The 27,813-nt window shown below is 42.2% G+C and overlaps 2 protein-coding genes across 10 annotated transcripts; one reads left to right on the top strand and one right to left on the bottom strand.

Moving 5' to 3' along the window:
* Window positions 1–8,227, bottom strand: LOC129208723 (cadherin-related family member 5-like). The gene is made up of 3 exons (XM_054831930.1): window positions 7,881–8,227; window positions 6,726–7,292; window positions 1–1,912 (listed from the first exon to the last, which is right to left on the bottom strand). Exons 1-3 carry the CDS (start codon window positions 8,225–8,227, stop codon window positions 1,795–1,797), a joined length of 1,032 nt encoding a protein of 343 aa, XP_054687905.1. The 3' UTR covers window positions 1–1,794.
* Window positions 4,181–26,340, top strand: SLC16A9 (solute carrier family 16 member 9). Of its 9 annotated transcripts, none has more exons than XM_054832534.1 (7): window positions 4,181–4,502; window positions 11,771–11,830; window positions 13,444–13,672; window positions 21,432–21,575; window positions 22,501–22,596; window positions 24,218–25,126; window positions 25,451–26,340. In XM_054832534.1, exons 3-7 carry the CDS (start codon window positions 13,477–13,479, stop codon window positions 25,627–25,629), a joined length of 1,524 nt encoding a protein of 507 aa, XP_054688509.1. In that variant the 5' UTR covers window positions 4,181–4,502; window positions 11,771–11,830; window positions 13,444–13,476; the 3' UTR covers window positions 25,630–26,340. The 9 variants fall into 9 exon arrangements, with proteins under 9 accessions (XP_054688509.1, XP_054688511.1, XP_054688510.1 ...); XM_054832536.1 differs by lacking the exon at window positions 4,181–4,502 and adding an exon at window positions 7,160–7,266; XM_054832535.1 differs by lacking the exon at window positions 4,181–4,502 and adding an exon at window positions 7,545–7,563.
* The last annotated feature ends 1,473 nt before the right edge of the window (window positions 26,341–27,813 follow it).

Raw genomic sequence — 27,813 nt, 5'->3', positions numbered from 1 at the left:
TGGAGAGAGTATCACATTGCAGTGGTAGAACACACCGGATATGTTTACATTGTAGTTGTCAGAGCAAGTACATTTTAAACTAATTTATTGACGGTAAATTGTCCAAGCTCTTTGCAGATGTGGTGAGATTACCAGTACTTGAGATAAATACTGTGCTATACTGAAACCGTCTACGCTGCAGAATACAAGGATTGATGATTCAGAGGCAGAGCAAGCATTAACAAGTGGAGGACAGGAGTTAGCAGGAAACCTTGGTATGGATGCCAGGATTTCTGAGTGGCAGAACAATGACCCACACCTGCCCCACGCAGGCTGTTTCCTGCCTTGTCGCATGTGAGCCGCTACAGAAGCTCAAGGAACATGTCTGCGCAGTCCCTGCTTGCCTGTCCTTTGCAAACCATGGTGAGTTGAAGAGCTGGGCCTGAAAGCTACAGCCCCCTGGTGAGCTTGCGTCTCATCTTGAGAGCACTTACAGAGCTTCCCAAAGCTTAGATGACAAAGGCGTGATGCCAACATGAGGAGGTAAGCTTTTCTTGGTTAATATTTCTCTTTGGATGCAAAAACCCCCTTACAGATTATTTTTTCAGCAATCAGTTATGATTGAGAATTATCATGGGCCTGGGTGTGAACGTAAAACCTACTTGCCATTGCTGAGTAACTCTGCATGTGTCTGCACTAAATGCAGACTAAAGGTGTTTACAGTGGACAAATCTATATTTAGACAAGCCCTGGCAGCAGCTTAACATAGGCTTAAAATAAACCTCTTCCATTGTGGAACCTTACTTTCTCTTTTGTCCCTCCACTAACTGAGTTTGTCTTGGCAGTACAAAATTAAAATACATAGGCTTTTGGGGGCGCTTTATGGACGTTTGGAGATAAACTGTGAACTGCTTTAGCATGTGAGGTATCGCCAACAGATCGATGCATATGCATAACTACCAAAATGCAGTGTAATTTGGAATCGTCATCTTGGCCTGTGAAGACCCAAGACTAGGCTAAGGGCAGTACTGGAAATAAGGCTACATCTGAACTGACAGAACTGCATTATACAGAAAAAAATTGACAACATTTGCATTGAAATGAGATTGCACTGAGATGAATTTAGGTTGCTGGCTGTTTCATACTGCTACTATTAGCCTCTCCATTTCATTGATAGAAAATAAATGCCTTCCTCAGTATTTTAATGTGGTTAACTAAGTGAGGGAAAAGCTAACTCAACCCTATTAAATGAACTTAAGCAAGATGAAAAGTGTGTGCCTGTACTCTGCAGAGTCTCACAGGAATGCATTATGCTGCTTCCTGCCTTGATAAATGCGTGCCATTAAACTTCAGTATTCTCTACTTCTTACAAGTAGATGAATTGTCAGTGGGGAGTAAACAAACACCACTTCTGAGAAGCCATCTCCAGTGGTCATGGTCTACCTGGTGACTACCTCAACAAAAATACTTGCCTTTGATATGTTGAGATTGTCATCTTTTTGCTCTGAAGCTGAGGTCATCTACTTGGCCCCTGTTTGCAGAGGCTATTTTACGTTGTCTTTACGTATCCGCTGGAGGGTAACTGGGGATTTCTAGAGCCTCCAACTGACAGAGTATTGTACAATCTGAGTCCCACTGGGAAATCAGCAGGCGTGTGATGTGGTTGGTAACAGCCCTCTCTGTCATGTGCTCAACAGGCAGAAACTGGAGATAGTTCTGTGTCACAAATGAGTCATTATTTTCTTAAAGGACGTTCTTTAATGCATTTGTGCCACCTCATCATGCCCTGTGCCACAGCTCTGATTACTGCAGCAGTCATCCAGAAGTTTGTAGCATGGGACTAGAGGGGACATTCTGGTACTTGCTTTGTTCTAGTCCATGCTGCTTTTCAGCGATATTAAGGATCCAGTTCTTCTCTATTTCTGTCCATCCACTGTTAAAAGAAAAAAATGTGTTTAACCAATTTGCATCATATTCTTTAATAAATATAGTTATGCTAGCCTTCTAAGGCATAAAGCTAATACAAAATAAAACTTAGAAAAGAGATCTGATATTCCTGATTAAAAACAAAAAAGCAGAGGTAGCATAAACCAGTCTGCCTCCCTATGGTTAAGCAAGCACTTTCTGAGCTATTGTATACAAACCACATAAAGAGGTGCGACATCTAGAAACAGCAAAGATATTTTATGAGGTTATTAAGTCTTTTCTGTAAAAGTGATTTGCTTATTTATGTATTGTGATTTTTTTTTTTACTACGCTGATATTTTCACGGGCATCTTCTTCTCTAATGTAACCATACATACTCATGTACACAAGATTTGCTCCTATATGGTGTAGCTCTGACCCTTGCCTTTCTTCTGTAAGGAATCTTGTTCCAATCTGTAAAGAAATTTGAATCCTTTCCCTAAAACAATAAGTGCATTCTGAGCTACCCTAGTATAATATGCACCATCTTAACTGGGTTTTAGCATTACTGCGAGGGACACTTAATGAGATCAGTGCCACATGGGAAGGTGGGGTTGAACAACGGCAAATTTGTATCTCAGTAAAAGTAGCACTTGTGGTCTGTGCTGGCATTGATCTTGGTGAAATTAATGGCAAACCTAGAAGTCATGAGAAATCTATGCCATACTAAAAATGTACTTCATTCACTGAAAGTGGATGCACTAGAAAAATTGAACTGATATATTTCTTTCCTTGGAGATGCAGCACTAATTTTATTTCCATTTTACACTCTAAGCAAATGTGCTCCATGCTGCCAGCACTTACTTGTCATTTCATGTGCACTATTGTATTTTAGTTGAGGTATATGTGATTTTTAAAATAGCCCTAAATTAGTGTCATTCTCCTTAATGTTCTAATACATAAAACATCATTATTTAATGAACCCAAGTATTTCCATTATCAGTTTAGAGAACGCAAATATATGTGGCAGAATCAGAAGATTACATTATGTAAAAATTGTAATTTGTTACAACAAACTTTTTACTAAGCAAGTTTACTTCTGAAATCTTAAAAAAACATTCCTTGCAACTACATTAGTTGATGTGTGGCATAGCAAGAGTATTTAAGTGAGCAGCAAGATAAAAATACTTCTCTTAGATAACTTTTTCCTGTAATCTTTCCATGTCTTCATTACCTATCTGGGTAGTGTAAGGAAAAACAAAACAAAAGCAAGAAACAAAAAAACTCCCCACAAAACAACCACCTTTCAGTCATGTAAAAGTAAAAAAAGAGATTATAGATTACTGCTACATTTCTTCTGCAAAACTTGTAACAAAAGTTTTGCACGTAATATTTATTGTGCACGTATATATAGATTTGAAGACTAACATAGAAAACAGATTTACAAATTGGCATTTGGAAGTACGCACTGAACAGTTTGTCAGGCGGTGGTTAGACTGGTGATACAGTTCATGTGAAAACCTACTTCAGGTCTGGCCCGTGGCATGGGACCCCTTCAGAAGATGGTGGTGTGGACGTATTGCACTGCCTGTTGGCACTGACAGTCTGGGGGCGGGGGGCGGTTCTGCCGCTAGAGCTGCATCTCCCCAGACAACCAACGTAGGCTGTTCCCTGCCAGCATAGCCCTGACAACACCAGAGGGGGGATGTAGCACTTCATTGGCATCTTGGGGGACATCTGCATTCTTTGCAGCCTAAGCAATCTTATTCCCTTTCACACAAATCTGAGAGAAGGTATAATGACCCTGCTCGGTGTGGTCAAACAGCACTTGACAAGCCTCACTCTTTCTGCCTCTCACATGAAGGGTTAAATTATAACTACTGAAGTATTGCCTTTTAAGGCTGCTGGAGACGAATGAGTGTCCTTTAGCCCTCTGTAAGTGCACAGATTTAATACATCTGCTTAAATTAAACTCTAGTCAAACTACTGATTGCTTTCCTCACCTTTTTTCCCCTTCAATCATTAATGGGCATTTTTCACAAGCAAGTTAACAAAACATCTAAGATGACAATGAACTTTAGACATATTAGCTTAGCCCTTTCATTATAGAGTCTCTCCTCCTACACAGATTGTGTAAAGACTGCAAATGTACAAAAGGATGCTTCTCAATCTGGACCACAGGTTACAGGACAGTAGTTGATCAAATATTTAGAATTGGCTTATATTTTGAGATTTTCCTCCATTGCAGATTATGTACCTTCTGTTTAAAAAAAAAAAAAAACAAAAACCCAACCCCCCAACAAAACCAAAAGCAAAAAAAACCCCAACCAAAACCCAAAAAACTCCCAAACATCCCCCTGCTCCCCCTCTTTTACCCAGGAGAATTCTTTATTGGTCAGTTTTGGGGTGTTCAGCACACCAGCTGTGTTGCGTGCTGGGAAGGACCCCTTCCAGGATGGCTGTTTGAATACCCTCTAAATTTCCTCTCTGTACCCTTAGGAGCTGCTGCTGCTGCACCGTCTGTAGAGTAGAGAACGTTTCTAGATCATCTGTGTGCCAATATAGCTGCTAGTGACCTAGAATTGTGCATCCTGCAACCATGGCTCACCAAAAATAAGGTAACGTTTTAACTAGGTGGTGCTCTCATCCCTGGCCATGCTACTTCAGTACCTTTATCCTTTGGATTCTTAAATGCCGGAGGCTGGGAGAGGGAGGGGTTTGTAGACATTATTCAATGTTTCTCTTCATTTTCTATTTTAAAGTGAAGGTTTAAGAAGTCTGGTGATGTGTGGGACAAAAGCATGGTTATGAAAGGTGTGACTATGGCACCGTTATTATTCACTTGCCTTTGAAGGCCCTGTAGGAAAGGTTTCTGAAGTCAAGAAATGAGAAGATTAATCAGTGATTTGAAATCTAAGCCAAAGGGCAGTTGCCAAAATACTGTAGGCTGAGTGAGCAGAAACCTAGAGTTGGAGGGAGCTGCGTTGCTTGTTATGAAACCAAGGACAAAGGAGACAGGAAGGAGGGACGCTTTCCCTAGCCTTTTGTTTCTGTGGCTTGTTTTCACGTCTGTCTTTTGCCAGTGAGGTTGCCCTCTTAAAATTATGGTATGCACTTGACTGGCATGTTCATATGAAAAGCAGAGTTAATTAAAAGCGGAGGACTTGTCATTGGGAGGGCATCCAGAGAAGTTAAAGCAAAGCAATTAGGATCAATATGTATTCATTTAAAGTGCATTTTAATTCTCAAGTGGGGTTTCTCATTCAGGTCCAAAGCTGCCTGTGATCTAAAGTCGGTTTGCATCTGACTAGGACTGCTTCCTCTGCATAAAGATCCAGTGTATTTCAGTGTATGCTGTAACTGATATGCCTTACCTCTGAATGTTCCTGTATAGATAAACTATTATGAACTCCAGCATTCTTGTGTGCAGTAGTCTAATGACTCCTTGTGAGTACACGAATATTATTCTTCACCATTTTTTTCAGATGCTCATAACCAATTTCCTAGTGAAATGTCCTGTGCTTAATTTTAGCCCACAACATTGGTTTTTAAGCTTCTGTAGAATTCAAAAAGCAAAATGCTTACACCAAGCACCATAATGGGACCGGGAGCTTTATACACACTTGTATGCAAAAAGGTTTTATCATATTTATTGGTTTTGTATTGAAGTGTAGGAAACAGCACATCTTGAGTGGTTGTTTCAGAATTATCGTTTTCCAGCCATCTCTTGTGTGGCTATGGAAAGATTTGAGTTAGCCTTTCGATTTCAGCCTGTGTCCTGGAGCCCAAGAAATTATCAAAGTAAACAGAAGCTGTTTACTATCGGGGCAGCTGTCTTCAGTCATTTCTTGTTTCAGCAACTCAGTGCACGTGTGGTCCTGAAATGCTATGCTCTCCCAAAGAAATCTCTGCCAGTATCAAGCTAGCCTTGCTTTTCCTAATATCTAAAGCAAAATCTCTTGACGGAGTTTAAGCCCACTCCCTTCTTGTAGTTGTCCATTATGTATGCAGAACAATTCATTCCTTTCTCTTTGCAGTAACTTCTTATAGTTCTTGAAGAATGTTATGTTTCCTCTCTATCTTTTCTCTAGGTTAAATGCCATTAATTCATTTCTCACTGGACCAGTTTTCTAGGGCTCTTGATCATTCCCGTTCTCTTCTTTTTCATTTTTTCTTTTCTGTTGGCTGTCCTTTCTGACATGAGATACCCAAAATTGAACCATATGCCAGTGGAGGCCTTTTCACTTCAGGGGTATCTTTGAAGTGAGTCTTGAGTTTGTAGCATTCTTCTGTCAGTCCTTCCACTAGCAAGTATTAATTGTAATATTTGCCTGAGCACTGTGTGAGGTGGATGTAGGCACTTTAAAAGATACTTGAAGTTCATGAACCTTTGTAAATATTGCACAGAGGAGTAAATCTGGACTGCAGGTCTGAAAAGGGAGTTATGTCATACCTGTAGGAACTGCATGGGCTGAAAACATCTGATATTGCTTCAGAATTTCAGCTTTGGGAACATTTTGGCTCTCAGAATTTCACTCAACTCCGGGAATGTTTGCATTTCCACCTGCAGGTTCTATGGGTAGAGCTGGCAGCAGAGCAGTCATGCTGAACCACAGAGCCGAGGGTAGAGCCTGTACTTGCTGAGTATTCAGCCAGCTTCTGCAACAGATTTTGCAGTCTGGAGGGTGAAAGTTGCAGGCAGCTGAACTTGAGTTGACAGCTACCTGGTCATATGTCTAACAGCGCTGTACGTGCCATACCCACTGATCTGGGTTACGGCTCTCATGAGACTGCCTCTAAAGGCAGCGGCTACGCTGATCCAAAAGTGAGTTGTCTCTTACCTGAGGTAGCAGTGCTGTATGTACGCTGTTTGCAGTGCAAGTTTGCGGCCTTTGGGAAACGATGCTGGCGGGGAGCCAGCGCCCAGCCCCGTCCTGCAGCGGTTACGCTGCCTTTGGTACCCGAGCAGGTTCAAAGCCGCTGCGGTATGCCTGGAGGAGCTGTGGTCCTGCTCCTGCCTCCCGGGCTTCAGCGTGGGCGTGCGAATAAAAGGATCAGGGGCTGCTGGTCGGGGGCTTTTATCGTGCCTCGGAGCCAGGCCCTCACCGAGGGCGGCGGGGCTGGCGCTGGGGACGGGCAGGGGCACCCGGCGGGCGGGGAGGGGGGACGCCACGGTGAGCGCCGCGGCCCCGCCGCTGCGCGGGGAACGAGGACGGCTCCTGCCCCGGCTCCGCTGCCGCCGCCCGGCCGCAGGCTGGGAGCGACCCTCGGCCGGGTCCGGTGTCCGCCTCTCCCCGGCGAGATCGGGGCGGAGGGAGGCGGCGAGGCCGGGGTCTCTGCCCGCGGAGCAGGAGGCGGAGGGGCAAGGGCTTCGCGACGGAGGTGAGGCCGAGGAGTGAGGGGCCGCCCTACGCCAGCCCGGAGAGGCGGGGGCAGGGCCGGCGGCCGGGACAGCCCCCCCGCCCCCCCCCCCCCCCCCCCCCCCCCGGGGCTGCGGGCGGAGGCGGTGGCGGCCCCCGGCGGCTCCTCCCCCCCGCCCGAGTTACAACCGGTTCGTGCCGGCACCGACCGCGCCCCGCCCCGCCGCGCCGGGGATGCGGGGCTGCCCCGGCGGCAGCCCCTGCCCCCCCCCCCCCCGCCGCCCCACGGGCCGCCCGCCGCTGCCGGCGCGGGGCGCAGGTAACGGGGTCGGCGCCGCCTCGGGGGGCTCCGGGCTTCGGCCGGGCCGTGGGGGGCCCGGGCTGCCCGCGTGGGGCGCCGCCGGGCTGCGGGTGAGGGGAGCGAGCGGGCCGGGCCGGGCCGGCGGGGGCAGCCACGCGGGTTTCCCCACCGGGGCCGCCGCCACCCGGGTCGGCCCGGCCCGGCTCTCCGGCGGGAGGCCTCGCGGAGCTGTCCCGGCCCCGGGTGTCGGTGTGGGGGGCGAGCGGGCCAGGCGCCCAGTGGGGGCTCTGCAGGGGCTTTTGTGGGAAAGGAGCTGGCTCAGGACCTGCCGTCACCCCTGGGTGCCCGCCGGGGCGGCCAGGTCCCTTGCAGTGCCCATCGACGTCCATCCCTCGGTGCTCGCTGTGAGGATCCCTTGGTATCGGCTGCAGGTGCCTCCTGGTGTCCTCGTGGGTGCCTGTGGGCACCCAGCGGCGGCTGTCAGCATCGGTGTGTGCCCGTTGCAGGTGCCCGTCGGTGTCTTGGTGGCTGTGGTTGCCTGGGAGCAGAGCAGCGTGATGCGACCCTGTCTCACCGTGTGCTTGGCATCGGGCCGGCGAGGGCGACCTTCAGTCGCCTCTTGTTGCGTGTCGCTGCACGGATGAGCGCTTCCTGTTGAAACAGGTCTGGGGGTGGAAGGCATCAATGTGTAACGCAGCCCTCTGGAGCGGGGATGTGGGCTGGCCCCCAAGGGCGTGGGGAGAGGCGAGGCGAGGCGAACCGGGGGTTATAAGAGCCCATCCATCCCCGCAGAGGACCTGGCCAAGGGGTGCAGACTGGTTGAGAGAGCGGATGACAAGGGGAGCCCTCGCAGGTTGTGATGCGTAAGGCGGCGTGCTTCGCGCTCTCGTTTTGCAGACTGGTAAATCAAGTTGACTGGTGGTTTATAGAAGCGCCGGCTTGCATCTGTCTGTATGGATGCGTGCTAGTGTCTGACAGGCAGTTGTACTTGTGGGGTGGGGGGGGGGTTTCCATCCCCTCTGGGGCAGTGAGGCTCTGGAAACAGGTAGGACTGGTTCTGCTGAGCTGACAGATTTGTACAAAGCTGGCTGGTTTATGTGCTGCCCTGGTTGATGCTTCTTTATGTGAACTTATTTTGCACAATGGAAAAGCATTATGTTGTGGGTAAGTTTTGTTCTGGTATTTTGTTTTTAAACGCCATGCTTCTTTCCTCATCAGGCAGAAATGGCAGGAACTATTTATGTTGATGACCCTCTTGCATAACTTACAAAAGGGAAAGTGGAGGAGCATGAGAAATCTGTAGGCCTGAATGCTGAGAACTGAGAGGGAAATACGTATAGTCAGTACGAAAGTGCTTAAGTATTTAAACATAGGGAGCTAGTGTAGTTAGAACATCAGTTAAAGTCTTATGTCATCGAAGTACAGATGCATCTTTTTTAGTGCATTTAATACAATGCTTATACCCTCATGTTAGTACGTGTGCAGGTGTTTGGATATAATGTGTATGTTAGAAATAACTGTAGTGTATTGCTGCTGCTCTAATGCTCTAGGTGATACGTGAAAGTTAAGTGTAGCACAAACTTCAGGTGATAATTGGAAGAACATTGCTCGAAAAGTAAATAGAAATTTACATGAAATCTAATTCAACTTAAAATGAGGGATGTTACCATTCCGGCTGGTACTGTCTTAATTTGTACCAGTGCCTTATAAAACTGGAATAGCTGAGCGTTAATCACACAGTGATTCTGCTGACATTGGCTTTCTTTGCAGCCATATGCTGCTCACAGAAAGCAGCATACTTAACCAGACTCCAGTTGCACAAATAACAAACTGGAAACAATTATATTGCTACTGTCTTTCTCAAGATTCCCTTTGCCACAGATTAATACAAGTTTCTGTGCTGAGGGCTAATGTGTCGGTCATATTCATGTTCTTTAGACCAATTCTTTTCTTGTGCTCCTATGTCATCTTTAAGCCAAAATTTAAGATTCATAGAAAAAGAGCTCAATATTATGATAAAGCTGCATAAAGAAAAAATAAAAGATAAAATAGTTGCAGCCAGACACCTCTCTCTCTCCGCATTAAAACTGTTGTTGTTCAGTTCATTCTCTAGGATTTTTTCTTGTTGTTGGTAAAGGCTTTCATCAAGCAGCTCTCTTCCTGATTCTTATTCGCAGTGGGTACAACTCACTGAAAAGCTTTTTCTGACCAAACTTCAAGTTACTGTTTAATTCTTTATGCTTCATTTCTCCATTTCAGTATTTTTGATGTAACTAGGTTTCCTGGGGCCTGAAACAACATCCTTAGGTTTTGTGAATAGTAAGGTTCGTGAAATTGTTCGCACCTGAATCTTAAGCCCATGGTTGTTCGTCTCTTTCCAGGATTACACATGGGTTCCAAGATTACACATGGGTTCCAAGAGAAAATAAAACTATTAAGTGCTCTCTTCTGTGTGAGCTTCTGCTTCTTTATTTTTGATGATTGTGTGTATCTGTACAGTCTGTGTCCTTCTTCCGCACAGAAATAGTAGAAGGCACTTTGGATCCCTCCCAAGTCGATGCACAGACTTGATGCCCATGCAGGCAGTGTTAGGAGCTGTGAAGATTTAGTTCCTACTGTCAGCTCTTGTCTGTGCTACTAAGTTTTTATATTACAACTTGCCATTTTCAGAGAAGCATTAAATAATGTACCAATAAAAGGTTTATGATATCCATGGTCCCAGCAGCAGCTTGGTTGACTGGGACATCTTTAAGCATGTATTGTAGCAGAGGACTCCGGGGAACAGGCTCTCAGCTTGCGTACTCTCTTCAGGAGGACTTCATGCCTTCATGGAAGTTAGAAAATACTCTTTATTCTAGGTAGTAGGCACACAGCGGTGTGAGGTGAAGGAGCAACCTGCAAGAAAGGGAAGGAACAGCCAGGTCGTGTTGGCTTTTATAAACAAACTCTGGGACTTCGTAGATCTGTTTTCCCTTTGAGGATGATTTCTGAGGGGGAAAAATGGCAGTGATTTTCACTTTTTGTGTGACAATTACAGACTGTAAATGGCTTGAAGTGTTTAGAAAATAGAGATGTTTTTGTTACCTAAAATCCTGTTATTTAGCTAAAAAGATGCAAAAGAGATCTGTGGTGCAAAATAGGAGGCGTCAGGATGAAGAAGGTCAGCTCTTTTGCTGCCATAGCTTGAGAGCAGTTGGTTAGCCAATAAAACTGTGCAGACTTGCAGCAGATGAGGAACTGATCCAGAGGGTTTTTTTTAGTCTTTATTAGAAAAGGCTACATGACCTAAGACTATGAAAACTTCTTTCCTCTCTTGCGCTGCCCTCCCTTCCTCCCCATCAAATGTTTAAGAATAGCAGAGCTGAACTCAGAGTTGTTTCTGTGCCAAATTTTAGGGCATCAATATAGTGGAAATCAATATAACCGCTAAATTGTGTTTGTTTTCTAAAGATTGCTTTTAAAACAAATATGAGTTGGGATTATTCACTGTCTATTTCTATTACCATAGTGGTTTTCAGAAAAACTTCCTTGCTTTGTCTCAGTGGAAGTGTCTTTTCTTGAAGCTGTTAACTTATTTCCACCACTTGTCAGGGACAAAACAAGCCAAGTGATACTTATTTAATGCACAGACAGATGCATATGTAAGCTCTTTTGGTAACTGCATACATATAGTTTAAATATTTTGTGTAGAAATGCACGGATCCCCTTTTGTATAAAGGTTATTGTTGTAGCAGCGTACCTATCAGCAGCTTTTTAATCCTTTGATACCTTACAGTATGATATGATTTGTCTATCCCAGCTGTCCCCCTTGCATCTGATGTAATCAAGGGACACTTACTAGGCATTTGAGGAAATAAATCAGAGCTTACATTTATAACTGAAACATATACCTTTGTAACATTTGTAACTGGAAACACTGTGTCTTGAAGGACTGTCAGTATGTTAAAACTGTAAATCACTCCTAAAGGACCTAGAACATGAAAGTTTATTTTGTATTAGCAGACAATGTTTCTGTTATTTTGGAGCTCAAGGCTGCCGTCAGCTGTTAATTAATTGAGGGGAGATCAGTGTTTCTCCGCTGAGATAACTTGATTACTTCTGAAATTCCTCTGAAAAGATATTAAAAAGAAGAAATATAATGTGAAGACACCAGTATTTCAGAGTTGCATTCACTGTTGCAGCGATACCTTGGCTGACAACTTGCTTTGCCGGTCTTTTTCTGCAGGTAGAGTCATCACGTGAAGGTACATTTGTAGGAAGCTGAAGGACATTTTTATCATCATCTGTAAGTATCTACCCTCAAAGTAAAATTTAAGTGCGTCTGTGAACTAGAACTGGCCTTTTTCATGTCTCTCTAGTAATTATTCCTCAAAATTTTATACTGTAGCTTTTTTGTAAGTTTTCCATGCAAATTCTTAAAAACTGCCCGAGCAAAGAATATGGGGGAGCTTGAATGAAAGTTCTGTTATTGTCTACTTGTTTACACCATTGCTTTCATACAGCAGTAATTTTTTTCCATTTCCTCTGGGTTGTAAGTCAAAAAGGCAGTGTGACATGTTTATTTTTCTGCTTTGCCTCTTGGGGGTCTCCCAGAGCAGAACTGTTACTGCAGCAGTCTTAATGTGCAAGCTGCAGTGTGAAGACAGTCCTTGAGAGTATTGCACAAAGAAAACAGGGTAAGATCTTCTCTGTTTCTATCTTACAAGGTAAAGGAAATAAAATTGTTGACAATTACAGGGCTGGTTAGTGACAGAGCCACAAGTAGAACATGGGTTTTGTCATCATCGCTTCAGCAGATTTCTCCCTGTAGAGGGCAGCTTAGTTGTGTGCACAGGGGCTCACAGTATTACTGGAGTCATCCAAATTCCAAAGCACTTTAGCCTGGAAACTTCTAAATTCTTTGCTAGATGTTAGAGGCATCAGTTACTACATTCACAGACTAGTCTTGAGAAGCTGTGAGGACAGTTGGTTATTTAAAGCCATAGATGCATAGGTGATGGATCTTGCCATGCAAAGGAGCAAGATGGTACTTATGGAGTCCAGTAAGCAAGTGCCAGTTTGGTGAAGGGTGATGTGTACAAACTGCTCAGAGAGTGGACACTGTAACAGGCTATAGGAGATTTTTGTGTGTGTGGTTAATACTGTCATGTCTCGGCATACAAGCCACCACCTGTATACAGTTCTAGAACTCACTTCATTTACTAATATGTACAAAGTGATTTTTGGATGCATCACTCCTCTACACATCACCTTGTTGACAGAGCAGAGTACTTAGCTGTTACTATTTCCAGAATGTCAGTCTTCCTCTTGGCCAGCCCCTCCCAGAGTACACTATCTGGTGGCAAACACCTTGCTAAAATGCACTCTGCTGACATTACTACTAAGTAGAGATTTTTTATTTTTGGTTTTTTTTTTTTTGACCTTGAACTAATATTTTATACTTGTGAATTTTTAAATCCTAAATTATTTATTGGGATTGTTTTAATCTTGCAGTTTTTCTTGTCCTTCAAACCTATACACTTCACTTAGGATATCTGAGAGCTTAACAGCTGGTGGCCATGTGGTTCTCTCGTTGAACTGTGTCAGATATTAATGCCTGAGGTCTTCACAAAACCTATTTAACACTCAGAAAATGAAATGTTCCTCTTTTCAGAGTGCTGATGTATATATGACTTACTAATGCTTTGTGTACTGTTCCTGTGTTATGCAGAAGAGGTGGAAGTACCAAATGGTAGCTAATTTTCATTGCCCGTATGCTGTGTTGCATATATTTTTTCAAGGATGGTTGAAATAAGCCTCTGTTTGAATGTGTACTTCTCCCTACAGCTCACTTGTATTAGCAAACCTGGATCAGTCACATTTCTAATGCTCTGTTCTGTTTGTGTTTTGTTTACACAGGTTCTGCCCGTAAATCTGCCCTCATCTGACAAGATGGTATTTCGGAAACCACCAGATGGTGGCTGGGGTTGGGTGATTGTTGTCGTTTCCTTCTTTACTCAGTTCTTGTGTTACGGATCACCACTGGCGGTGGGAGTCTTGTATGTAGAATGGCTGGATGCTTTTGGAGAAGGGAAAGGCAAGACTGCATGGGTTGGATCACTAGCAAATGGAATCGGATTGCTTGCCAGTAAGTGTAGATGCAGTATCTGTCTTAAATCGAAAGGTTTCTTTCTAATAGATGCTTTCATCTGTGTGTGATTTTTCTGAATTATATTAAAGACAGCTGCAAATGATAGAATGAGGATGTTGCATTTTTGGTTTAGGTCAAGATGGGTAAGAAGATTACCTTTGTAGTTCCACTATATGTAAACCAAAGCAATATAATGGTAAAAAAGCAATAAAAATATTACCCGTAGAAAATTCAAAATTTTTGTATTTGAATAAATTAGAAAAACCAAACTCTGTCTGGGAGACTGAATGGTAATTTTATTGACGGGATTTAATTTTTTTTTTTTTAATGAGGCTTTAGGACTAACATTTGCATTAGTATCGTTAAAATCAGAGCAAACTGTTAATCTGAAATGGTTTGAGTGCTTTAAGAAAAAAAAAAAGGTCAATTAATAAACCAGTTACTCATTTTTCAGCTGTAGAAGTAAACCCACCAGTTATGGTGGGTGAGGGCTCTTTTCCACTGTTTGAGAAAAAACTTTCTTTGAAGCCTGGAAAGTTATGGCTAACAGTGGCTTAAATAAAACAACTTTACTGGAAGCTTTTCTTTAGTAAGACATTGTCACTTGGAGAGTAACAGCAGGGTTTTAAGGAAATAAAACACCACTTTGAAAGTCCATAGATCCATTTTGTTGTTGTTGTTTTAATACTGAGCATGGGTATTGTACTGGGTAATATCACTAACTTCTGCTTTTTGAAGATTCACCATGGGAACTATTATCTTTTTTGCTGAATCTGGAAAAAATTGCCTGTCAGCAGAGAAATTGCTATGGGCAAAAGCAATTATGTAGCTTAATGGACAAAATGCAGGTCAGGATTCTGAGGAAATCTCTCCTTAAAAGAAAGTTGACGTTCAAATAGTGATACAGACCTGAATAAAGGCCACTGCTTTGTATGACACTGTGACTGGCCTAATACTGGCGTCACAGTTGTGTTAGGGTTTTATATCACTAGGCAGAACAGAAATGGGCAAAGGCAGGTCTGTCATTAACCACAAGGAGATTATTCAGTCCCAGGGTGTAAGTGGGCAAAGGGCTGTAGACTGCTCTTCCATCATATTTTTTTATTTTCCTGTCTTAATAGGCATTAGCTCATATTATTCACAGATCAAGACCTAAATATACTTGAGAGAGAATGAAGTGGGGGGAGAATGCTAAACAAGATAGTTACTGAATTAAAACCAGGCAGAAGGGGATTGCAAGAGAAGGGGCGAAGAAAAACTCTCTCCCTGGAGACTAGAAGTCTCTGGCTCGCTCCTCTGACAAGAGCCCTGTTTCTTGAATGTCAACACCATGCTAGTTTACAGATTTCTTAGTGCCCTCTGTCTTGCCACTGTGAGCAATTGTCAGTAGTGTGCTTTATAGCAAATAGAAACTTCTGTGACTGAATAATACAAATAAAAGGTACTATTGCAATTGACTTTGGTATGGAATGATTAAATTACTTGAAATTTTGACAGGTTAGGAGGAACGTGGTCTGACAGTGTACTTTTATTCTTTCAGTTTGGGATTTGGAAGCTTAATAATCATTCCTATTTTGAATGCCTTCAAAGAAAAGTACAGCGAGGGCCTTTTAATTGCATTGATGTTATCAGAGTTGACTGAAAACAAAATATATATTCCCTGCTTTACCTGAAATGGAAGATCCCACTGTCTTATCAAGCTGGGATCTGACCTTAATGGTAACTTTACTTAAAGTAAACTTGCTGGAGGGACACTGTAAGTATCATAAGCTCTACCTAAAACCAGAATGCTTTTGACAAGTTACAATTTTTCATGTACTTTTCATAGCAGGCCTTTTTCAGACCTAGTCACTAGTGTAAAGAACATTTGTGTTTTCAGTGCAAAACTGTGTCAAGGTACAAGCTTAAAAGAAAATTTCAGGCCCTTTTCATGAATATAGGAAAAGAGAACTTCTGTTCTTATTTCTGCTATTGCAGGTTCCAGTATTAAAGGCCAGGTGGGACCATTGTGTGTTGTAGCCTATGTTAAGTAGATGATTAGGCTAACTGAATTTTTCCAAATTAGCATATTTTCATGTATGTGAAAAGATATTATCTGTAACTTAATAACTTAACGATCTCTCCAGGCAAGCTGATTTCAGCAGCAATGTTGCATGTGTGAACGCTAGTAACAGGACAACTTCACCCCAAAGCCTTTCGGTAGTCCCCTTACCTTTTACCGTTCCTAACTTGACTCTTCTGGTATTTGTTGTTCTTTCCCTTCTCCTTTATTTTCATTTCCATTCTCTTATCTAGTTATCCAAAGATATTTTCAAGTATTGGTACTCTTAAAGCAAGCCATGTTGTATGTAGAAAATACTGTCATTCTCATTTGATTTAGAACATGTTTGTTTAGTGCCTTCTCTGTCTCTTACAACATTTCTCAGTAGTTAATTCCCTCCTTAAGAGTACGTAATCTTATGATACAAGTTGCTTAGTTTTAGTTTTCAGCTGATGAATAATGTTATCTTTAAGTGGTATATTTTGAAATGTCTCTGAATAAGTGTGGTATATGCCTAGAGACTGCAATCAAATTACTTCTAAATTTTCTTTTAAGCCTATACCTTGTTACAGTCTTTTTGCCATTGATACAAGAGACTTCCCCTCTTTTGATTAAGGCTCTTCTGAAGAGCCACTAAGACTCTTCTGTGAACCCTCTCCAACTTAACATCACGTTTCTGAAGCTGTAGATGCCAGACAGGAAAAAGAATGGCAGTTATGGTAGATTTGCAGCCACATACAGGAAATAAGTTCACGTCCACTTTCTTAAGGAAGACTTTTCTCATTGATAGCACTGGAAATCGCATTAGCTAGCTTCTGTACTGTGGAAGGTAGGTCCAGTGACTTTGCTATATTAGTACTGTAATTTCACCAAAAAGAAGAAAATGTCCTTACATGTATGCCAGCTGGCACGGAAAAAGGTTCTGTGTGTCTTCTCCCCTTCCCTCTGTACATGTAGTCTTAAACATGTTTTGAAGTAGCTGATGCTGGTGAGTCCTTTCACATTTGCTGCATTGGCGTCTTTTCTACAATGTTTACTTTTGACTCGTGTGGGAGCTAAACTTAGACTCAAGACATAGAAACCCAGTACAGCACCTTGTTTATTGAGATGAATTTCCTAGCAGCCTGGTGTTCGATTTCTGTCCTCTTGCTCGCAACGCGGACAGCGTTGCTAAGGCCAGTGTTCAACCCTGAGCTGGACTGTTCATCTCATCAGCTGGAAAAGGGAATGGGTTGACTTCACAGTATTTGGCATAGCAGGAGACACCAGCAATGCATCTCCCATTCACACTGCCTTTACTAATGGAGAAAGAACAAAGGGAAGATTCTCCCTTGAAAGGCATGTCTTGATAAATGAATGGGGTGTTTCTCCTGGTCTGAGGCATTCAGTGTTAAATGTTTAAAAATCTTCATTTTGTGTTTTCAAGCAATATTTTTACAACTCTAAAAAAACCTTTACAACATCTACATATTTTTGGACAAAACCTTGCACATAGATAGCCTCCACTGTAAACTACGGAACATAGTTTGTGAGGAGGGGAGAAGATGTCCCAAAGATTCCTCCAGAGAGGAGCCCAGTTCATTTAATAACTTTATCAGAAATGAGCAGTCTTTTCAATCAGTTGGGAGTGGGTTACTGTCCAGTATAAAAAGCCTTTTTCTGATCTATATTCTTATCCAAAGTACAAACACTTGAAGAATATTATATTTATTGTGATCAGGTTTTAGCAATGCATTTAATACGTGAAAGTATTCTTGTGTTCTGTCCAGTGGATTTTATGTACAGTCCATGAGCATTGCTTCTCCTCTGCAGTTTCAACAGGCTCGGACAGATACCAACAAGTAGGGTGGGTCAGATTAATGCAGGTGATAAGAAAAAGAACTCAGTTGTCCAGTATTGTTTGTTTAGCAAAGGTTTTGTGTGTGTATGAAGTGAAGGAGGGAGGACCCTTGAGGTGGGCGAGTGGAGAAAAGGAGTGTTAGTTTGCAGAATTTTTCTCATCATGTGAGAAGATTGAGGAAGAGAGCGTTAGTTCTTGATATCTGTTAAACAAAATAACTTTGTACTTGTCAGGAGGTCAGAAGATCACGGTAGTTAGACAGTTCCTGTGTGAGCAGCAGATGGCTTGTTTTCACATCTCAGGAAGGACTGACTGTCACATCCAGGTCTCACTGAGGGTAAAGCCTTTTATTCGGAAAAAAAAAAATCTTAATAAAAACATCAATGTACAAATGATTCCTCCTAGGAGTTCTTCCCCTTTGGTCTCTTTGCATGAAGATCTACTGAGAGAGCCCATCTTCCTTCAGCTGTTTCTTCCCATTTTGTCTAGGGATCTTCTTGACTCCTCCCCTGCAGAGCCTGATAATTGTATTGCTGGCTGCTGAGCCTTGACAGGTTGCATACAGAAGAGCAGTGGCTGTGCCTGTGCTGGCTTCTAAGTCTTTCAGAACGATACAGTTTTCTTCCTAGAGGTAGCTGTCATTCTTATGAACTGGGTTGGTATCTTTTGTTGACAAAGTTTGGTCTAGTTTTAAGATATATCATTTGGAAGAAAAAAAGCACCAGGGATTTTATTTGTAAAAGAGGTAAATATTTATCAATATCTTCAAGTATTATTCTAATGCCAGTGATAACTCCTGGAGTTGCTCAGCAAACTGAAGAAAATACTGGCTTAAAAGCCATCTTCCATGTTTCCTATTGAGGATTGTCACTGGGATTTTATGTTGTTCACGTTACGATGAGAAATACATTATCAGTGGAAGGATCTTTCTGAAAGAGAGTCAACTAAATGAAAACCCTTATGCTGTCTGAAGAGCTGTTTCTTATGCAGCTCTATATAGACTCTTACATTCCTCAGAATGTCCACTTTAAACAAAATCCACAGGGCGGGAGTTCCAAGAGCAAGTCTCAGTCCCACTCTGGGTAAGTTGGCTGTTTGACCAGAATTAACTGCCTTGAACCCATTGTGCTTGAATTACTTGTAGAGAATAACATGGTTTTGTACAGTGAACTCCTGTGCAAATACCATGGTAATAACCAAAGGTACTGTGCCTGGTGGAAAAAAAAAGCGCCAGCTCTTTGGGAAACACAGAAAGAGAAGGAATGCAGGGAGGCAGGGAAAAGAACAAAGATGCTGGCTGTCATGGAGGTTTTCTGTTGTGACTTTTATTTTCTAGCAGTATGATGAGGGAAGTGTGAAAGTAGGGGACAGTGTGTAGGGGAAGACGGAGCTGTTTTTCTTCTCATCCTGGAGACCTATAATAACTATTGTAATACTTACACTGGCGTTCCTTCTTATAAACAGGGTCATTGCTGAGCTGCCAGATCTCTTGCTGTGTGAGATGACACATTACTACTGAGCTTATTGGAGCAGGTTCTTCAGTTTTGTGCAGGTTGTTTTCCATGTCGGAGCAAAAAGATCTCTTTGTACTTTCCATTCTCCTTTGGGATTTTTTTGTTTTGTTTGTTTTTTAAGTAGGAATAGCTGGAAGAGCATCTCCTTGGACTCTGTCAGAGATGCTTTTGATAATGTTCCAGAGGAGAGAGTCCTTGTCAGATTAGGAAGATGTGTTTTTCAGCTCTGTCTCTCCCTTGTTCTGGCTTGGGGTCAGAGGGTCCAGCTTCACCCCGGATCCTCTAGTAGCAATCAGTGCAGTCTGTTCCAGTACTGCCACCCCGGGCTGGACAGACACCTTCTGAAAGCAGCTGTGTCCAAATATAGAGAGCAGGTGGAAGGTAAATACTGTTTGTTTTAGCAAAGCAGTGGGTGAGAAATAAAGAATAGAAAGAGTGCAAATTCCTCTGCTTAATTGAGTTATGTTATCACTACCTAATGTTCTTTTAGCGTAGAAGAATTTTTTTTATGTAATACAGATTAAATCCTTTGTTTATTTTTAAATCCCATGGGTTTAGGAAACATACCAATCTTAATTTGCCAGTTCTAGTAATTAATTCTAAGAATCAGCAACAATCTAACACTCTCAGCTTTTGTTCTCGGCAAGTTGCTCTGCCCGAGTTATTCTGGCTGGCTTTCATTCCCACAGCATGCTGACTCTTGAGAAGCAGCGAGTGCTTACATCTTCCTTTTTCATTGTTTCCAAAATCCAAATAAATGCCATTTCCCCAGAAGTTTTTTCTCAATCCTTTTTTAACTCTGGCTTTTTGCCTGGATAAGCCCCAATTCAGACTCTGCTTTACGTTCCCTAGGCAGATAGGTCTTACGTAGGGCAAAAGTCCTGACCTGCCTTGCCTTTGAGGATTGATTCACCTGCTAACGAATCTGTGCTCCTGCCTGCCAGAACTGCTTGTCCCATGGCCGGTAACCACACGAAAACCTTGCCTGCATTCCCAGCTGCTAGCTCCTGTCTGCAAACCTAGGCAAGCACCATCCTCAGCTCCAACTGTTGTTCACCTCATATCACCTCTCTGGGCTCACCTCCCATCCTCTGGGAATCTGAGTCATGGGTGAGTCAGGGAGGACCAACCTTAACAAACAACAGACTCCAAAGTTGTTACTGTTTTTGCAGATTGTATCGACCATGGAGTGTCTTTGTATCGCTGTGAATGAGATACAAAGGTGGTGAGAGTTTGGGTTCTTTGCTGGTTTTTAAATAATGTCGTTCACCTGTGTATCCAAGTTCTAATCTCAGAAATGCCGACTTTAGGATCTTGGGGCCAATATATGAATGTTTGGAACTGCGGGGTTTCAGATGAGAGACTGCCTTTTGCAAGCCAAGTCCCTTGCTGGTTGCTTATTTATGCAGGGCACCAAGCTTGCATGCTACTTCAGACTACAAGATGTATTTCAGGTCAGACGACTGAAAATAAGTGCTTCTTCGACAACTTCTGTGAGAGGAGAATGGGCTGAGTGGAGGCAGAGTACAACGCTGCCTGCACTTTGTTCTTGTTTTGAAAAGCTAACCAACCAAGAAATATTGTGGGGGGGATAAAGAGAGGGAGAAACTTCTTCCAAACTTTATGAACGTTGCTCTGGACCTTCTCAATAAATGCCTTTGAGTTTCCATAGTTTTACAGTGGAAAACAAGATAGATAGTAAAAACAGTTATTTGGTAGAATACTAACTAGCAGGTATTTAATTCCCTAGAAAATCAGGGAAGAGTACTGTTTGTCTGTATCTGGTATATCCACAGATATTTCCTCTAAGCACCAGGTGGCATTCTTACCATGATTATGGTTACTATTTTCCATTTCAGTTTTATAAATCTCATCTTATATTAAGATGAATACAAATACTGTCTTTTCTGAAACACAGTTTTGGTGCTCTGTCAAAAAATACCCACTTACTTAATGCCTGGCTGATGGCCTAACTTCTTTTGGTACCTAAAGAGGAAGATTCTTTTTAGAACCTTTGTACAAGTCCTCAGGTGTGCAGTGAGAGTGTTACAGTCTAATATGTATGTATTACCCTGTGTTTAAAGGATCTTTTGCTTGCTGTCTCCCTCCCAGCCTTGGTACCATTTCATGGTCCTGATGTCAGTTTATCCTTGAGCAAAAAGCTTACAAGCCTGATCTTGTGTGTTTTTATAGCCGACTGTTTTAAAGAATCCTGTAAAAATGAGTATTCTGAATTGTTGCTTAATATAATTATATATTTAAATAATTATCACAATAAACATTTCCACAGACTGAGATTTTTTAGAAGTCCTTACTGGTTGCTGGTATTTACTAGGAATGTTTTTTCTGTTTTTCATCTAGGTCCTGTCTGCAGTATATGTGTATCATCTTTTGGAGCAAGACCAGTAGCAATTTTCAGTGGCTTTATGGTGGCCGGAGGCCTCATGATGAGCAGTTTTGCACCTAACATATACTTTCTATATATTTCATATGGGATTGTTGTTGGTAAGAAAAACCTCCCTTTCATATAGAGACTTAATCTTTCTTATTTTGAGTCTTGGTTTATGAATCTGAAATGGGAAACTGATTCACGGAGGCAGCGGTAGTCTGAGACTTGATTTATCATGCAATGCTTTACTTTGGGGCAGAGGCGTGTCACGCAGGCAGACTGTTACGATGTAGTGAAAGATAAAGGCAATGCGTATGTTCACCAGGGTTTGAAAATGGTTTGTCCTCTGTTGATGTGATTGTTAGAGATGGAGAAGCTGAGGTTTTACCTAAGGGGTGGAATCAAGCAGGTTTTCTGCAGGCGTGAAGTGCAAGTCTTAAAGGAATGACATCTCTTCAGGAATTTTGTCATGTACTCATTCTGATTTGATAAATTAGGGATCATTAGGGAGCATTCTTGTTCTCCACATAACTGGATTGCACCTAAACCGCTGTGCTAAAGGCATGAAAGTCCTGTTCTGCTGGCAGGTGGTGACCTGCCCCTGTGTGTGCCACAGAGGGCTGCTGTGGGTGGCTTATCAAATCCCCTGTGTCAGGGACCCGGGCACCTCGCTGGCCAGCAGGGACGCAGCAGCATGCTGGCTCGCTCGCAGTGCCACGCGGATGCAGCTCTGCTGTTTTCTGGGGCCAGCCCCTGGACTGAAAGCCACGGAACCCATCCACATAGCACGGAACCTGAGCTGGTGAACTCCTCAAACCCAGCCTGCTCCACACAAGGTCCTGCAGCCAGGGATGGTCGGGGGAGAGGGAGGTGGGACAGTGCAGGCAGCCTAAAGGCCCTGCCAGTATGAGGCTGGTGCTGAGCCAGAGTTAAAAGGTGCCTCTGTGCCCAGGGTACGCTACTGTATTATCTGGGGATTAAATAGGGGCATTCGTTTCGCAGAGTGCATTGCATGCTTTATTTCTAACTCTTTTTCTCAAGGGCTTGGATGTGGCCTTTTGTATACTGCAACAGTTACCATCACTTGCCACTATTTCGACAAACGCAGAGGCCTTGCGCTTGGTCTGATTTCAACAGGTATGACTTTTAATTGTCATTCTCTCTAAATTCTTGACTCTGATATGGCTATCAGTACCCTGGTAATAAAAACCAGGAGATCATATTTTTCTCAGTTACTTCCTGAAGTATTTCTTAAGTCAAAATATCAGTAGTAATGAAGAGATAAAATCAGGTTTCAGATAAAATAGTAACTGGTGTTATGGTATAGGTTATCCATATAGATAAGAAAAGGCTATTCACTAAAATGAAAGCAGACTCATGAGTAGCTCGGGCTGTATGCCATGGGTAATAAAAGTGGAAACTTTCCATAGAGCTCTCTTCTCCTGCCTTTTTCTTACACAAGATCAGAGGTGAGAAAAAGGTTGGATGTGCAGGATATAAATGCTGGATCACCATAACATCCAATTAGCTCTATCTTTAAAGGAGTAGTTGAAGTTTGGGCTTACATTTTTAATATTTTTTCATTTCTAATCTAAAAGGAGGCTAAATTCTGAAATCTTCCAAAAGCTCATCCCAAATTTTATCCATGTATGTTAAAGGGATTCTAGAAAAATGAACCTCTGATAATAAAAGGAAAATTCTCAAGTAGCTTTTAATGAGGAGAGGCTTGGTCAGTACATTCAGTGTTGTGAGATACTAATGCCAGATCCACACTAGTGGAATACAAGAGAACTTCTGTGGAAATGTTCCTTGGAATCATTTTGAGTGGTGTTTGTTGGGATTCCAGGTAGTTTGCCTTAAGGCCTGATCTTATTGAGCCCTGGTTAATTTTAGTACCTGGAAGACAAAACAAGTCTGAATTTTATAATTATTTTTTCCTATGTTTAGCACTGAAGAGTATAAATGGCTTTAATAGGACCTAGAGACAGTCTTCAGCAAATCATTTTAATTTAAAGTTGGTCTTTAAATTGACTTGAAAAAACCAATGCTCTGTATTTGTAACTTGATTACAATGGATCTATGTTCACTTCAACAGAAAGCTTTTTCTTTAAATTGGCGTGATTGCATAAAATGCTTGTGATCACAGTAATCGTTTACTCTTCAGTGTTTTCTTCTGAACAGCCAAATTTCTCAAAGGCATGTTTGGCCCTGCAGAGCTTCAGAAATGCCTTTGGAGTAAACTCACACCATGTAAGCCCCCCTCCTTAAACACCAAGCAGTCAAGGGCTGTTTATAGGAGGGCTCTTGGTGAACCCCTGTTCTGTTCCTGCCTTAGAGGAGGAAGGTGGCAGCAAGGAGGAGAAAGGGGAAAACGTTGGGGCGTGAAATTCTACCTGTGCTAACTCTAAATGCTACCTGAAGGGATACATGTGGGTGCATGGCTGAAGGATGATGTAATATCATATGTCATCAGATATAGTATCGATCCTACTTGTTTCTGAAGCGTCTGCTAGTGTTAATCATCATAAATTGTTTGGATATTTTTGAAAACCTTTTTATTTTGTGCATACTCAATAAAGGAACTGTAACTTCAAGAGGGATGCTAACTTACCAGTTCATTAGACTGGGGAGAGAGGAGCTCAAATGACTTACCATTCCTGTGACAGTATATTTGTAGCTGCTGAAATTTAGAAGTTTGTTAGTGTTGAAGAATGTTCTCAGTTCTTCAGTTTAAACTGATCTTGTTTTCCTTTTATAGGCTCAAGCGTTGGACTCTTTATATATGCAGCATTGCAAAGAGAGCTTATTGATCTATATGGACTGGATGGTTGTCTGCTAATAGTTGGCGCACTCTCTCTAAATATATTAGCTTGTGGCAGCCTGATGAGGCCATTGGAGTCACCTGATTCCCCTCCACCAGAAAAAACATGTGTAGACAAAGTCCCGGATCAATATTTTGTTTACCATGAAAAAGAAAAGACTGTTGAAGAAAATATAAGCATCCTTGAAAAGGGCTACGTTGATGAAAAATGTGTGAACAATATTCCTGATTACAAACAGGATAGCATTTTAAATAAGAATGTATTAAGCCCAATAAACGTAAATGAGAAAGACAGTTATAAAAAAAAAGTTGTAGAACAGACAAACTTCTGCAAGCAACTTGCCAAAAGGAAGTGGCAGCTCTATTTGAACTACTGGGAGGAAACCATGGTTCTTTTTAAGAACAAAGTATTTTCAGCTCTCTTTGTTGCCATCTTGCTCTTTGATATCGGTGGATTTCCTCCTTCTCTGCTCATGGAAGATGTAGCAAGAAGTGCAAACATTAATGAAGACGACTATCATATGCCCCTTATTTCCATTATAGGCATTATGACCGCTGTTGGCAAACTTACTTTAGGCATACTGGCAGATTTTAAGTGGGTTAACACTTTATATCTATACGTAATTACCTTACTAATGACAGGAGTGGCCTTGTTTGCAATTCCATTTGCCAAAAGTTACCTTACGTTAGCGATGCTTTCTGGGATTTTGGGTTTTCTCACCGGGAACTGGTCGATATTTCCGTATGTAACAACAAAGACTGTGGGAATTGAGAAACTGACTCACGCATATGGGATATTGATGTTCTTTGCTGGACTTGGAAATAGCCTCGGACCACCAATTGTAGGTAAGGTCAAGGTAGATATTATGAAATGAACATGAGCTTGTCAGGACCAGACAGAATGAATTTGCATGCAAGTACTTCTAGTTGGTCCTAGTCACAGTGGAAAGATGAAATCAGAATCTTCAACAAAAATGCAAGTCTGTTTTGCTTGAGCTGGCCTTTCTGGCTGTGATGAACAGCTCATTGCATGTCGAAGTGGTCAAGCTGCATTTTAGATTTGGCATTTTTTGTTTTGGTTTGGTCTTTCCCATGATGCTCCTCTAACTTACAGTGCTCCATTACATTTAACTCCTCACTAACATGCTTCTCTCTTATTTTCACCCTCAGGTTGGTTTTATGACTGGACGCAGGAGTACGACACTGCATTCTATTTCAGTGGCTTTTGTGTCCTACTGGGAGGATTTCTTCTGCTGTTGGCAGCGTTACCCTGCTGGAATGCCTGTGCCAATCAGAGCTCAAAGCTGCCTCCAAATACTTACTCCTACAAAGTTGCATCTAGCGCTTAGGTGACAACTGGAAAACACTTTGCGCATTTTTTTATTATATAGAAAAGTATTTTAGTAATTTTCCACTTATTTATGAAGCCCCAAAATCCTCTTCCACTACAAAAATTCCATTGTTCCTTGTTGTTCAGTTCCTTTTTCTTCTTTTATTTCTTTTTTATTTTTAAGAACAGTCTTATTTTGTCTACTATGCACTGTGTTTTCAGCCTTTGTCTACTGTAATTTCCTTTTACCCTGTAAGGGGTATATTCTGCTGTATTATCAGCTGTATTTTTTTTTTTTTGAGGGGGATGTTGCGGAGGGGTGAAAACTTTGAAGCAAAAATGAAGGCCTGTTCCTTATCGGAGAAGGCTTGCATTTCTGTCACCTTTTATAGGTCTCCAAGTTGCACAATCAGACTTTACAAAACAAAAATTTGCCTTATTATAATGTAATACTGTGGCAAGGTGCTTATAACATTATGCTTAGATTAACTCTTTGTCTTTTTAAAGTTTCTCCAATTTACAATGAAGTGCCAATTGTGGGAGGGAGAAGAGGGGGAACAAAACCAACCTTGTGTTGCATAACTGAAGTGAACTTTATGATGAAAGTAGATTCTTACTACCACTGAGACTAAGAACTATGTTTATAAATATTGCACATTTTGTGAAGTCTGTTTATAAAACTGTTGAACCAAAACCTTTTAAACCAAGGAATAAATATGATTGTTGAAACCATGAAACGAAATGCTGAATTGGTTATGCAAGTTCATAATCTTTAGATTGGAGTTGGAGATGTGCTCACAGGAACCCACAGGTGAGTGTTTCTGAGCAAGTCATCTGCAGTCTGGCAGTACTGGGGGCATCTCTTGTTGCACAACCGCAGTTTAGTAGGTTGAACCTGCTGTGGAGATCTTAGTAGCAGAGCTTTCAACAAGAGAGACCTGATGAAAAAAGGAAGAATGTGACAGCAATGTCGTCTTTGTCATTTTTGGCATGGACATAGCAAGGAGAAAGGTTAGTAACAGAGAGCGAGAAAAAGCATGGGGGAGGGATAACAGAAGAGGTACGGGGGAACTGAAGTGGAAAGAGTTGCAATACTTGAACACCAAACAGGCCAATGAAGAGAGAGCTGCTGAAACCCACTGCCCAGATACTCTAGCTGCAGGCTAGCTGTGTGTGTGTGCTGGCCTTTTGCTGTTGTTTAACCCCAGGCATGACAGGGGGGAACGCTGTGTGAGGTTGAAGGCTTTCCTGAGCCAGACAGGTGCTAGAGTGAGGGCAGGATGACTCAGCTAGCTCTGCACTGCCCTGCCTGCCCTGTGCAATAGCTTCTGCATCTGTAGTGGCTCCCACGCCAAAGATGTGTCTGGTTGCTCTTGCGTAGTAGTCGCAGAAATCTGTTCACTGTGGCATGTGCTGCGAGCTTTGGCTTCTTGCTGTAGGTTTAAAGTTTAGTGGAGCACATTGGGAAGCCTTGGGTGAAATAGAAGCTCTTAGTCCTGAGTTACATCCTGTGAGGTTGCCTGCAAATGCCCAAGTAGTTCTCAGCGGTACTGTGTGCCTCAAATGTCTGGCTCATAAATAATTCTCAAGATAAAAAACAGGCATGTAATGAGCAACCTTTATTGTCAAAGTGCTATGCACAGAGTTACTGTGTTTGCACACCTCATTAAGCAAGAGCGATGTAACCTCTAAGAGGGACGGACGTAAGTGCAAGTAATGTTCCCTCCTCTGGTCCAAGGTAGGAAAATTTAGCTTGGCAGTTTTTGCTGACTTTCTGGGATTCACTTATGTTTGTATTCAAACTTGACAAAAATAAGGATGTACTTAGTTTGTCTTTTTTCCTCCATTTGTCAGCTGGGTGTAACTACTGTGTGAGGTTTTTTCCTGGATTGCTTATTCAATGCATGTGGAAAAAGTATCGACTATTCAATACAGGCATAAATGCAACTCCAGTTCCAAATTGGAGCCCTGGTTATCTGATATCAATTTGCACCCGTTTTATGTGTTGTATGGCAGCTATAGTCAGATTTCACCTCATGCATATAAAAGTAGTAACATGTTTTACACATCTTAAAGAAACTGCGGTGATATAATCAGGGTATGCGTGCCTTCAGATTAAAATCTTTTAAAGACTCTCACTTCCTGCCAACAATACATTGTGACTACTTTAAATATGAAACTGATGTTAAATTAGTTGTCAGTC

This window comes from Grus americana, chromosome 7 (genome assembly GCF_028858705.1).
Source record: "Grus americana isolate bGruAme1 chromosome 7, bGruAme1.mat, whole genome shotgun sequence".
Taxonomy (NCBI): Eukaryota; Metazoa; Chordata; class Aves; order Gruiformes; family Gruidae; genus Grus; species Grus americana.
The sequence above is the reverse complement of the archived record's forward strand: the minus strand, read 5'-3'. Positions and strand labels throughout refer to the sequence as shown.